Source organism: Microcaecilia unicolor, chromosome 3 (assembly GCF_901765095.1).
Source record: "Microcaecilia unicolor chromosome 3, aMicUni1.1, whole genome shotgun sequence".
Lineage (NCBI taxonomy): Eukaryota > Metazoa > Chordata > Amphibia > Gymnophiona > Siphonopidae > Microcaecilia > Microcaecilia unicolor.
In genome coordinates this window covers 263684993-263698944 of record NC_044033.1, presented here as the reverse complement: position 1 = coordinate 263698944, position 13952 = coordinate 263684993, and the positions used below count along the sequence as shown (strand labels likewise).

The 13952-nt window shown below is 44.1% G+C and overlaps 1 protein-coding gene across 1 annotated transcript in view; it reads right to left on the bottom strand.

The window, feature by feature from the left end:
- The window catches only part of UST (uronyl 2-sulfotransferase), a 461975-nt gene that overhangs the window by 191205 nt on the left and 256818 nt on the right, over window positions 1-13952 (bottom strand). Inside the window, exon 3 of the mRNA XM_030198046.1 lies at window positions 8789-8944. Coding sequence (XP_030053906.1) covers window positions 8789-8944 — 156 coding nt within the window. The remainder of the gene's footprint in view (window positions 1-8788; window positions 8945-13952) is intronic.

Sequence of the window (13952 nt, the reverse complement as noted above, 5' to 3'; positions counted from 1 at the left end):
GGGGGGCGCCGTGCGCTCCGGAGGGGGGGGGCGCCGTGCCTGCACCCGGGGGGGGGGGGGTGCGCAGCGGCGACCCGCCCGGGTGTCAGGCACCCGCGCTACGGCACTGATCTGAGGTCTCATGTACTTGGGCTGGGGTCATTTTGGGGCTTAAGCTATATAACCCCTTGTGCTTTCTACACTGGTCTGACACTTCAGCACTCATATTCTCATCAATCAGATTGCTTTCTATTGGGGCAAGATTTGCCGCAGTTCTGCAGTATTTGTATGCTGACCATCCTCACTACAAGGCAAAATGGGTTTGTCAGTTTCCCTAGCCGGCAAGTAAAAGAACATAAGCTTTGCCATACTGGGATAGACCAAAGGTTCATCAAGCCCAGTATCCTGTTTCCAGCAGGGGGCAATTCAAGACACAAGTAGCTGGCAAAATCCCATAACAGTAAAAAACAGATTTTATACTGCTTATCCTAAAAATAAGCAGTGGATTTTCCCAAGTCCATCTTAATAACAGCTTATGGACTTTTTTTTTTTTTTAGGAAATTACCCAAACCTTTTTTAAACCCTGCTAAGTTAACTGTTTTTACCACATTCTCTGGTAACAAATTCCAGAATTTAATTACACGTTGAGTGAAGAAATATTTTCTCCAGTTTGTTTTAAATTTACTACTTAGTAGCTTCCTAGTATTTTTAGAAAGAGTAAACAAGCGATTCATCTCTACCCATTCCACGCCACTCAGTATTTTGTACACCTCTATCGTATCTCCCCTAACCATCTCTTCTCCAGAGTCTCAGCTCATACCGGCAACTAAGGGAAAGGAGGACAGCTCAGACCTTTTTGATTACAACAGAATACTTTGCAAGGGAATAGACCTGTGTTGGAAATTGCATTGAGAAATTTCTTTCCCTATACTTGTATGAAATGTCCTTGTTAAGTATTTTTCTGCGCAGTGGCATTCCTAGGGTCGCTGACACCCGGGGTGGATCGCCAATGCGCTTCCCCCAGGTGAGCTTGACCCCCCGGCGAAACGACGGACACCCCCCCCCCCCCGGGTGCATCTTTACCAGCTGGAGGGGTGCCGCGCGTCTGTCGGCAACACTCGTTCCCTGCTCCCTCTGCCCCGGAACGGGTTACTTCCTGTTCCGGGCAGAGGGAACAGGGAATGAGCGTTGCCGACAGACTCGTGGCACCCCCCCCCCCCCAGCGGCGAAACAACGGAACCTTTTCCTGGTGAAACGACCCCCCCCCCCCCGGGTGCATCTTTACCTGCTGGGGGGGTGCTGCGCGCCTGTCAACTTCGCTCGTTCCCTGCAGGGAACGAGTGAAGTTGGCAGACGCGCGACACCCCCCAGCGGCGTGCACCCGGGGCGGACCGCCCCCCCCGCCCCCCCCCCCTTGGTACGCCACTGTTTCTGTGAATTTGCCTCTTTCTCTCGACCACAGTGAACACACTGCTCTTCACTGAGCTTTTGATCAGCATGCTATTGACACAGGAACCAGCTCTATGGGTGCAAGGGATGTTAAGCACCCCCAATATTGAACAAGCTCCTTCACTTTGTCCAGGAAGGAGTCATTTGCGTTACATTTAGCAAGCCGCACCCATCATTTTGAAAAGTTGGCTTCTATGGCCGTTGATAAGCCCTTGTGATGGATAACTTCTCATGGTATCTATTTTAAAGCAGGTGTTTCACATCTGAGGAACTGTCTTTTCACCGACCCTTATAGAATAGTCCTCTTTACAAGACATATAGGCTGAGTTGTTAAACAGGAAGTTGAACCAAATCAACATCCACATAAGAAAATTTGCTTTCTTAATTTCCTAAAGTTTTACTACAAACTTGGATAATGCAGGTTAGGTAACTGGGACAAGTGCTTAAAAGCAAACAGAAAAGAAAAGTAGTACAACAAAGTAGTTTAATTCACTTCAGTCTTTAGTAGGTTTCCTTATGAACACAGGTCACAGCAACGTAAGAACAAAAGGAATTGCTATACTGGGTCAGATCAAGGGTCCATCAAGCCCAGTATCCTGTTTCCAACAATGGCTAATCAAGGCCACAAGTACTTGACAGGATTCAAAAGGTAAATAAGAATGCTGCCTATTCCAGGAATTTTCCCAAAGTCCCCCTTAATAATGGTTTATGGACTTTCACTCCAGGAACTTGTCCAAACCTTTTTTTTTTTTTTTAAACCAATCTACACAAACAACTTTTGCCACGGTGGCTGAATAGCCTAATGGTTAGTGCGATGGGCTGAGAACCTGCAGAACTGGGCTCAACTGCCACTGCAGTTCCTTGTGATCCTGGGCAAGTCACCTAACTCTCTATTGCCCTAAGTGCAAAAATAGATTTTGAGTCCAGTAGAGGAAGACAACGCACCTGCATATAATATAAGTAAACGGCTTTGGTTGTACCACAGAAAGGCGATACATCAAGTCTATGATCCTTTACAACCTCTAGCAATGAATTCCAAATTTTATTTAGGCACTGAGTGAAAAAATATTTTCTCTGATTTCTTTTACAAGTGCTACTTAGTAACTGCATTGCATTTCCCCTAGTCTTTATACTTTTTGACAGAGTAAACAACCGACTCTTGTTTACCCGTTGCACTCCACTCATTTTATAGACCTCTATTGTAATTCCCCTCAGCTATCTCTTCATTAAGCTGAAGTTTCCTCAGAGGAGAGTTGTTCTGTCCTTTTTTTTATTTTGGTTACCCTTTGCTGTACTTTTAAAAAATTCCATTATGTCCTTTTTGAGATGCGGTGAGCAGAACTACTGAAGTCACACCATGCAGCGATATAGAAGCATACGTTTTATTAACTCCATTCCTTTCCTAATAATTCACAACATTCTGTTTGGTTTCTTGGCTGCCGCTGCACACTGAGCAGAAGAAGTGATGAATGAGGCTATTTTCAGCTTGTATACCTCTTAACAAACCAAATAGGCATGCACTATCCATTTGTTTTTGGCACCTTTTATAGGCTGTGGGGCCAGGGTAATGTGTGAAGCTAACTGGAAATCAAACCCACAACTGAAGGAAGTGAAATCTGAAAGCTTGTAACTGAAGCCACAGGAACATAATATAAACATGAAAGCATAAGCTGTGTACACACAACATACAGACCCCAAAACCAGCCCTAATTCTCTGATACTTAAGCTTATTCAGGTCCATCTTGCACACTCAAACCTGCATGCTTCATAATTTATATATGTATGTAACTGGGCTTTTTTTTTTTTTAAGTGAAATGTGTTAAGCTACAAATGCAGGAATTAATGTTTACTGACAAGTAATGCATAAGCTTGTCACATAGCACATACTAATTCCACTCAGTGGTGTAGCCAGGAATTTTTAATGGGGGAGGGTGCATCTCTGCCCCCCACCCCCCGATACCTTAAAACATCTCCACTCCTTCGCCCAGGCAGTGGCACTCATAGGCTGCCTGCAGTCAGCACCAGGACATTCTCTCTGATCCGTCCCGCCCTTCACGAAACAGGAAGTTGTGTCAGAAGGGGCGGGACAGTTCAGAGAGAAAGTCCTGGTGCAGGCCGCAGGCAACCTATGAATACTGCTGCCCGGGTGAAGCCTGGAGCAGAGATGATTTTAAGGCACAGGTGGTGGGGGCGGGTCTGACAGGGAGTGCGTACACAACACACACATCTTGTATAAATACACCACTGATTTCCAGCATTATCTGCAAAGCATGAAATGGGGCAGGGAATGATTCCCATATTTTTTTCCATTAGGTTCTATACCAATATTGATAGGATATTAATGAAATTTCTATGTCAAGACAAAAGACCTGTGTAGATTTACCTTGTGTACACTGCAATCAGCTAAAAAATGTGGAGGTGTAAATTTCCTTCATTTCTTAAAACATCACTTCTGATAGGATTTTATGCATTCGCAATGCTGCTACTGAAGGGAAACCATCCTGATTGCTGGAAGGAAATGGAGAAAGGGAAGATGCTTGACTGTCAAAGGGGTATGAGGAGAGGGAAGATGCTTGACTGTCAGAAGGGGATAAGGAGAAGGGAATGCCTTACTATTGGAGGGGGATGAAGAGAGGAGAAATGTCTTGACTGTTGGAGGGGAACAAAGAGGGGAGGGGAGGAAAGGAGAAATGCTTGACTGCTGGTAGGGAGACGGGGTGGGGAAGAGAATGGGGAAATGCTGGATTACAGGGGTGGGCAGGAGAGAGAAAGAAAGGGGTGATGCTGGGTATGGTGTAATCATGTGAGAGAGGCCGTGGGGGGAGGGCTTGGCAGTGAGAGGATAGACAAAAACAAAAAAAAGTAACAGAAAGAGATGAAAGAGAAAAATCTATGTCAAGGACAAATGTAAGAGAGGAATGGAAAAATATAGGCATAAAGATCAGAAATAGCAAATACAGAGCAGAACTAAGACAAAAGAGATAGTAAACCAGAAACAGATATGACAAGAAAAATAAAGGCCCAGATAACAAAGGTATAAAGTATTTTATTTTTAATTTATTAATTGGAATATGTCAGCTTTGTAAAACGTGCATCTCTGATGTTGTATTTTGCATGTCAGAATATTTCTATTTTTAATTTGTGGTGCCTTATTCTGCATTTGGTGAGGGGTTTTCTGTGTTTTGCTTGTTTGACTGAGGTATGATATTCTGAAAAGTATTACTTGCTCTATAATCAGGCCTCTTGGGATTTCTACTACAGTTTTTCACCAAACATTTCTATTTATAATCATTTATTTTCTATGTAGTGAGGATGTATCCATGTTCTGTGTATATCTGACCAAGGTGAGATATTCTCCTGATGTGTATTTTCTGTAAAGAGAATCCTGTTTGTTTTGTTTTCCCAATAAAACATATGCTGGTATTCTAGGGATTGGTGTAATATTTGCAGTGCTGCCTTTTTATATGGTCTGTGGCAGGTTAACAGGAGGTGTGGCTACTGTGAAGGTATGGCTACTGTGGGGATACAGCCATGGATAGTCATTCTGCTCTCTAAAGCCCTCATGATCCAAAGCCCCGCGCTGTTCCAAACAGCGCTCTAAAAATATCACTGGAACAGCGCAGGGCTTTTCTGCATAGATGATCAGAGATAATGCATGCAAATCTAAGCAGCGCTATTATCTTTGATTATCATGTAGAAGTGCGGGATAATCCTCCCGCACTTGACAGGTCTGGGCTGTCAAAAGCCCAAACCTGTCAAACAGCCTGCCCCGAGGCCCGAACAACGGGGGCTGGAGGTCCGGTGGGTCTCCAGCCCCCCCCCCCCAAACCCCCAGAAAATGTCATGGCCGCCGCCGGCTAAACCCTCTCCCACCCTCCCACCCAGAGACGGGGGGGGGGGGGGGGGGGCTGGAGGTCCGATGGACCTCCGGTCCCCCCGACGATCCCACCCCCTCCATGTTCAGGGAGGGCTGGAGATCCAGTGGGTCTCCAGCCCCCCCCCCATACCCCCAGAAATTGTGAAGTGGCCGCCTCCGGCCAAACGCTCTCCCACCCGTCGCTGGGTGGGAGAGCGTTTGGCCGGAGGTGGCCACTTCACAATTTCTGGGGGTTTGGTGGGGCTGGAGACCCACCGGACCTCTACCCCCCCCCCCCCCCCCCCGTCGCTGGGTGGGAGATCGTTTGGCCGGAGGCGGCCACATCACAATTTCTGGGGGTTTGGGGGGGGACTGGAAAACCACCAAATCTCCAGCCCTCCGTGAACATGGGGGGGGGGGTGGGATCGTCGGGGGGGACTGGAGTTCCACCGGACCTCCAGCCCCCTGTTTGCGTTTGCCTTGGGGGGGGGGGGCCTGCCAGCATGCAACTGCATGCTGGACAGGGCTCACCATTCCTCCCCAATGATTCGCAAAGTCTAACGCCAGCTTGGAGCTGGCGTTGATTTTGCCGCGGCCAGCGACCCAATCTTTGGCGCGATGGACGCTGATCATTGGGAATGAATGCGTTAAGCGCTGATTAGCATGCATTTGCAAGCTAATTGCGCTAAGAGCCCTAGAGTGCGTTGTTCCAGGCGCTCGAGGGCTCTGATCATGGGTCGGCAGCAAACTCCGGCGCTAGTATGGCGTTAACAGCCTCTAGCGCCGGAGTTTGCTTTTGATCATGAGTGCCTAAGGTTGGCCCAGCCTGAGTACTGGCATATTTTTTCCTGAAAAAAAAAATCACTAGCTATAAGCACGTGCATGTACTTTTAGTCAGATTAAAGGGAGGTGTACCTGGGGAGGTGTTTTAGATGAGACTGGGAAATACCATGCATATAATACATTTTCATATGCATGCATGCAATTTCCCAGCCAAATTTAGCCTGCGCTAAAAGCATATGCAAAGTCTGAGGACCAATTTTACCCATGGACGATTTTCAAAGGAAAAGTATTCTAGGAGGGCTTTTTCTTGAAAATTTCCCTCTAAATTAATACTAACGCAAATACAGAACATGCAGGCTTTTATATATTCTTATTAGTGAAATTAGAAAAGGTACAGAGAAGGGTGACTAAAATGATAAAGGGGATAGGACGACTTCCCTATGAGGAAAGGCTAAAGCTGCTAGGGCTCTTCAGCTTGGAAAAAAGACAGTTGAGGGAAGATATGATAGAGGTCTATAAAATAATGAGTGGAGTGGAACAGGAAGACGTGAATTGCTTGTTTACTCTTTCCAAAAATATTAGGACTAGGGGGCACGCAATTTAAAACAAATCGGAGAAAATATTTCTTCACTCAACGTGTAATTAAACTCTGGAATTCGTTGCCAGACAATGTAGTAAAAGCGGTTAGCTTAGCAGGGTTTAAAAAAGGTTTGGATGGCTTCCTAAAGGAAAAGTCCATAGACCATTATTAAAATGGACTTGGAGAAAATCCACTGCTTATTTCTAGAATAAGCAACATAAATTGTATTGCACTGTTTTGGGACCTTGCCAGGTACTTGTGACCTGGATTGACCACTGCTGGAAACAGGATGCTGGGCTTGATGGACCTTCAGTCTGTCCCAGTATGGCAATGCATATGTACTTATTCAGCGTGGTTAAGCGGGTAGGAGAGGCTCCTATACACTTAAACTACACTGAACAGGCTAGTTGTTGATATTCAGTGGCACTTAACCAGGCAGTGCCACTGAATATTTGCTCTGACCACTGCAGCACTGTTGGGATAGTGACAGGACAGTCTGGGAGCAGAGCAGGGAAGCACCAGCAGTTATGTAGCACCAGCCATATTCTGTGAAGTCCTTTCTATGCTGAATTAGGCTCATATGGGTCCTAACTGAACATCGACTAGATCAAGATAAGGGGATCTTTTACTAATATAGCAGGTTCTCCTCCCCTGCCCAATCCCCCTTCTGAGACTCTCTCCCCCACCTGAATCCAATTACCTGTCTATCTGTCCTCAACCCATCGCTCCCCCCCCCCACCCTCCTGGACCTCCCAGCACCACCAGGACTAATCCAGAGGTGATCCCTAGTAGTCTAGTGGGCTGTAGTCCCCATCTGCTGCTGTCCCATCCAGTTCAAAAAGAGCAGCACTGACCCCTAGTGGTAGTCAGTATCGTTAAGGATCATGCCACTTTGAACCCAGAGCCGAATAAGACAGGAGAGAAGGGGGACTACTCCCGCCCTGGTCCACTGGGCCATGAGAGATCACTTTTGAGTAAATCTCAAGGGAAATATTGGGACTGGGGGGAGGGGTAGGCTGGAGACAGGTGGGGCTGGCTTTTGGATTCGGGGGAAACTTGGAAGGGAGATCAGAATTGGCGGCTTGAAATGGGGATCAGAACTGGGGGGGTGGATAATTGGGGGGATATGGGAGATCTGGGGATTGAAAGGGGATCAAGAACATTGGAATTGGGGAGGACAGAGGACCTGCCCCATTAATGTCAGACCCCCTTATCTGAGTACCAGAGGATATTCAGCTGGGATCCAGATAAATGCCAATGGCCTGCACTTACCTGGGTATTCATTGCTAGTGACCGGATATGGCCAAGCGCAGGATATCCAGGCATAACCCCACAGCTGTCAGCATTTAAAAACAAACCGACAGCCGCATACTGAATATTGACCTGATTCATTTTGTTCTGGTCACCATATCTCAAAAAAGATATAGCGGAATTAGAAAAGGTTCAAAGAGTGACCAAAATGATAAAGGGGATGGAACTCCTCTCATATGAGGGAAGGCTAAAGAGTTTAGGGCTTTTCAGCTTGGAAAAGAGACGGATGAGGGGAGATATGATTGAGGTTTGCAAAATCCTGAGTGGTGTAGAATGAGAAGTGAATTAATTTTTTACTCATTCCAAACGTACAAAGACTAGGGGACACTCAAGGAAGTTACATGGAAATAATTTTAAAACAAATAGGAGGACTGTTTTAAAAAAATGAACTTACAGTGGCGTAGGAATGGGGGTGGTGGGGCGGTCCACCCTGGGTGCACACCGCTGGGGGTGTGTCGGTTTCGCTGGTTCCCTGCTCCCTCTGCCCCGGAACAGGAAGTGACCTGTTCCAGGGCAGAGAGAACAGGGAACCAGCGGAGCCGACACAGCTCCCAGCGACATGCACTCGGGGCGGATCGCACCTCGCTGCTTCCCTATGCAAGTACGAATGCGCTCCGGAGGGTGCTCACCGAGGGGGGGGGTGCACCGTGCTGCACCCGGGGGGGGGGGGGGTGCGCAGCAGCGACCCGCCCTGGGTGTCAGCCGCCCCCGCTACGGCACTGTGAACTTATTCAGGTTTGAGTGAATTTCTTAATAGATCTTTAAACCAAAGTAACAAGCATTGTGTCATCATTCGATTCAGATCATTTCAGTACAGAACTGCAGCTTACCTGCTCGTTTTTGGTCAGTCTGGTCTTGTTATGAATGTCTGAAGTAACTAGGTTGAACCCATGTCTTTCTGACAAGATTCGCAACAGCAAAACAACAGTTCGGCTTCCACACTTTCCAACTCTGTTATATACTACTTGGCTAGGAAACGGGAGTACCTGTATAAAGATTGAAAGAAGGAGTATAAGCAAATGATTATCTATTTCTGTTACTTAACAAACAATATTCAAACTGTTCATTTTAGTGTAAGGTGTACAGGTATTATTTTACCTGCAGATATGTATGAAATTTCAAGAGGGGCAGGAACTAAGGGCCCTGTTTACTAAGCCACACTGGTGTGTTTAGCACACGCTAAAATTAGCGTGCATTAAATGATAGTCACCCATATGTTCCTATGGGTGTTTCTAGCATTAGCGCGTGCAAATTTTTAGCGCACGCTAAAAACGCTAGCATACCTTAGTAAATAGGGCCCTAAGTATGTACTTTCCTTTTGAAGATTGACATAGGTACAACACATTTATGGAATTTTGCACTCTCTTTTTGTAGAATTTTAGTGAAAAGTAGGGAGTAGAAATTTGAAAATGCAATATATGATCCTGTTCAAAATATGCTCCTGGAAACACCTCCCCCAAAGCAGAAGAACGTATGCACCCATTGTGGAACCCTGTGAGGGGCATAATCGAAAGGGGCGCCCAAGTTTTCCTGAGGACGTCCTTGCAGGATGTCCCGGCGAAGGGGCGGGGAAACCCGTATTATCGAAACAAGATGGGTGTCCATCTTTCATTTCGATAATACGGTCTGGGACACCCATATCTTGACATTTAGGTCGTCCCAAGAGATGGTCGTCCTTAGACTTGGTCGTTTCTGATTTTTGGCGATAATGGAAACTAAGGATGCCTATCTCAGAAACGATCAAATGCAAGATTTTATGACATATACGTGCAATAATTTGTATTTCACCATGGACGGCTGAAACATTCATGAAATCAAAGCTGAGCTTCATTGCTGGCCATCAAGAGTCAATCAATTTAGATATACAGGGAGGTTCTATGCCAGTTAAGTTTCTAAAGCCCTGTAGTAGATTCATTCTTTGCTTTGTTAGTTTGGTAAGGATCACACTCACCCACGTTTAGGTGCAGGACAGTTTTTAAAGTCATTTACCCAGGGAAAGTTATTGTGAAAAAAACTGGTTTATTATTAGTTAAAGGTTTTCTAGAAGACACACAGGCTTTCCATCTTCCCCATTTGACTTTAAAAGGAGCATGGAACTGATCAGAACTGTTAGCATTAAGAGAGGATGTTCAGGGGGCAGGACACACTTTTAAGTGCTTTCAGACCTGTCTATAGCCTGCAATAATTTGAATCACAATCTTCAACAGTTTATACATATACCCCTTATCTGATCTGAGTCAAAACCAGTGTGGCATGCCAACGTTTTGCCACAAATTAGGCAAAATAACACAAATAGCTCATTCTGAGAAACATCACTCAGTTTAGAACCTCCCCAATGAACTATATATAGAAAATAAAGCCCTCTGATGGTAAATTGCATTGTGCCAACACCCATTCCATCCACAACCAGACTTGTTCTACCCACCCCTCACCCCCACCCCCAGAATTACCACATCAAGGAATTTCCTGCATAAGAGAGGCACAGTATATGTTAACCTTTATCATACAGCTGTGAATTATGTTGCCTTTTTAGATTTCTAATTAAAGGGTGGAATAAGTGGTGAGGGTTTAATTTCAAGCAATGCTTCTATTTAACGTGGCAACCCCTCTCCCAGCATTTAGTTATGAGAAAGGATGCATATTTCTTTGTAGTGCTGCAATGTCTTTTTTTGTAGATGAAATACACTGGAAGGAAATATGATATAGGAACAGAGAAGTAAGGTGGCAACAGTTAAAGACTTGCCCACTCACTCTTCCTGTGCGTACCTACCTACTGTGCTGTCATACATCTTCTCCCACTCACCTTCCACCGCTAAGATCCCTCTGTGTTTGTCCTTTGTATGCTTAAATTGAGCCCCCACCTAATAGGTGGGTTATAAATTTTAAAAAATAAAACATTTGTACATATTCTCCTTTCTTTTCTGCCTTCTAGAGAGTATAATCTAAGCTCCTCAGCTTCTCTGTGTATGGTTTATAGGGAAGCTCATGCTTCTTTTTCGTGGCTCGCCTTTGAATTGACTCTTCATTGTTAATCTCTTTTTGCAGATGTGCTTTCCAGAACGGAACTCAGTTCTCAAAGTGGAGTCTCTTCAAAGACCTGGACAGAGGAAATATGTCTTTCCTCCTTCTACTAGTGAGAATTCTTTATGCAGCCAGTTACACCATTAGCTTTCTCAACTGTTTTGTGCTTTGTCACACTGATTGGCTACCCCCTAAAGTCTCTTTACTGTTTGGCGATTGTTAGTTCATCATTTCAAAATATTTGACCCTTGGATTTCTGCATTCCAAATGTATGATTATATAATTTTTTTCCAATTAAATACTATTTGCCGTACCTTTGACCATTCTTTTGTTTTACGTACTCTGTTGAGTATGTCTAGGCTGGAGCAAATTTTCATGTCGCACACAAATGGGCACTTTTTCCCATCTAAATCCTTACCTAGGGGTTCTTGACAATTGATCTAATGACAATTGGTCTAAAATACACAACGGCTAATGGGTGAGTTGGTCTAAAAGACAATTGGTCTAATGACACAATTGGTCTCAACAAAAGAGTAGAAAGAATACTTATACTACTACTACTTAAAATCAGTGTAATTTTGTAAGAAAAAACTATAGCAAGATACAGAACTTAGGGTCTCTTTTATCAAACTGCGTGGCAATGCCGACGAAGCCGATTCAAAGTGAATGGGCTTTGTCGGTATTACTGAACCCGAAATCGCTAGCATGGTTTGATAATAAAAGGCCCTTAAAGTTTAGCACACAAACTTTATGAAAGAAGTCAATTTTATAAACATATATATATATATATATATATATGAGTGAAGAAAGTTAATATGAGAAAATTAAAAAGCATGAAAGTTTGTCAATGTTGTTCTTAAGCACAGATTGTAGGCAATGCCATATAGAAAATTCAGAATATCATGGGAGGCTAATACACAATTGATCTAAAAATTAAATAATCAAGATAAAGATGTGAAGTCATACACTTGTCATGTGGCAGATCACTTTTTTAAAAGTCAATAATGAGAATACACCAAATGCTTTAATCTAAACAAGACATTAACCCTGGAAGCCACTTGGTATTATAATATAATATGTAGAAAATTAACTGAATGCAATGCCAGAGGATGGTATCAGCAGTTAGTGTATCTGGGTTTTTAAAAGGTTTGGACAAGTTCCTGGAGGAAAAGTCCATAGTCTGTTATTGAAATGGGCATGGGGAAAGCCACTTCTTGTCCCTGGTATCAGTAGCATAAATCTTGCTACTACTCGGGATTCTGTCAGGTACTTGTGACCTGAATTGGCCACTGTTGGAAGCAAAATACTTGGTTAGATGAACCATTAGTCTGACCCAGCATAGCTATTATGTTCTCACTCAAATAAGTGGTAGATGAATCAAATCAGGATTTCATGCAATGGGTCCTGCAGCAAATAATGCTCATTAATGGCATTAGCATGCAATAACGTTGGTAAATTGTCCCCAAGATTGTTATCTAACCACTGCATTACTCTGACAGCCCTGGGCTACTCATCTAAATTGGTCAAGTATTCTGCTATCAGTAATAAAATGCTCATTATTTCCTCATTTAGCAGCTCTACACCTGCGTGCACAGATGAGAAAGTTTCCAAAGGTTTGTTGTATCTACACCTCCAGAAGTGTACAAGACTTGTTTATGTGAACATAGCCCAAAAGTTGTAGAACCAGCCCATGAGAGCTAAGCAATGGATAAAGGTTCCTTTACTTTCATCTTCTACCAAGAATGAAAAAATTTCCCCCCTCAATTTTCGTAGACCCCACTTTAAGGTTTTTCAATAAATAAGTCTGAACAATCAAAGTTAAATGAAGTTCAGAAGTGTTAAATGAAATACCTCAACAATAAATGTAAGCGGCATTCCAGGCACTTTGGTGACATTATGCAGGCTAATACAACAGCTCTGGTAGACTAAGATCTGTGACATAGAAGCACTCACCCTCTCAACCTTTGCCCCTGTCAAATTCTTTTGCTGTGTTGCATCATCATGATGCTGAAAAAAGAAGTACTGTGATAGAAACAGAAGCAATGAAAGTAGCACAACCCAAGAAACATCCCCCAAACAATGACAGGTTGGTGAAAAGCAGAAAACTCTTACTGTTCGGAGACTCCATTATCAGAGGCATTAACTTAGGAAAACAGTTCAAGTGTTCCAACCTAGTGAAATGCCTTCCAGGATCTTCAGCTCCCAGATGTACCGACCAAATACTGAAAGTGATCCGAGAAGAGAGCAAGGCTTCAAATACTGATGTTGTAATTCACCTGGGGACAAATGACGTGGCCAACAATAGCAAGTTTACAGCATAGAGAATGTTCCAGAAGCTTGGGGAGGGACTGAAATCTTTAGTTCGGACTTGGCTTTTTCTGAAGTAATTCCTACGTGAGGGAAGGGAGAGGAAAGACTATGTAAAACAGTGGAATTCAATAAGTGGCTTGAGTCTTGGTGTAAAGAAGAAGGTTTTAGATATATAGAAGCATGGGGTAATACGTGGAAAAATAACAGGCTGTACTGTAATGGTGGGCTACATCTTTCTGTGATGGGAAAAAGAGTCCTTGGGGAGAAATTCAGACAGTATGTTTCTAAACATTTAAACTAGAGGGTGGCGGTGACAAAAGGAAACAAGGGAATTCAGAAAGTCATCCCCAGAATAAACATGATGGCAGAGGGAAAGGTCATGTAAATATAGAAAACCACCTAAGCGCACTAAGCACATGGAAAGCAATGAGCACAAATGCTCATAGTCTAAGTAATAAGGTTCAAGACTTGCAAGCCCTGATGTTTGAAGAAAACTTGGATATTGTTGCTATTACAGAGACGTGGTACAACGATTCCCATGAATGGGATGTGACCATACCAGACTATAATCTTTTTAGGAAGGATACAGAAGGTCGAAGAGGTGGAGGAGTGGCGCTCTGTGTGAGAGACAATATCAGAGTGTCTGAAATGCGGGGAACCTGG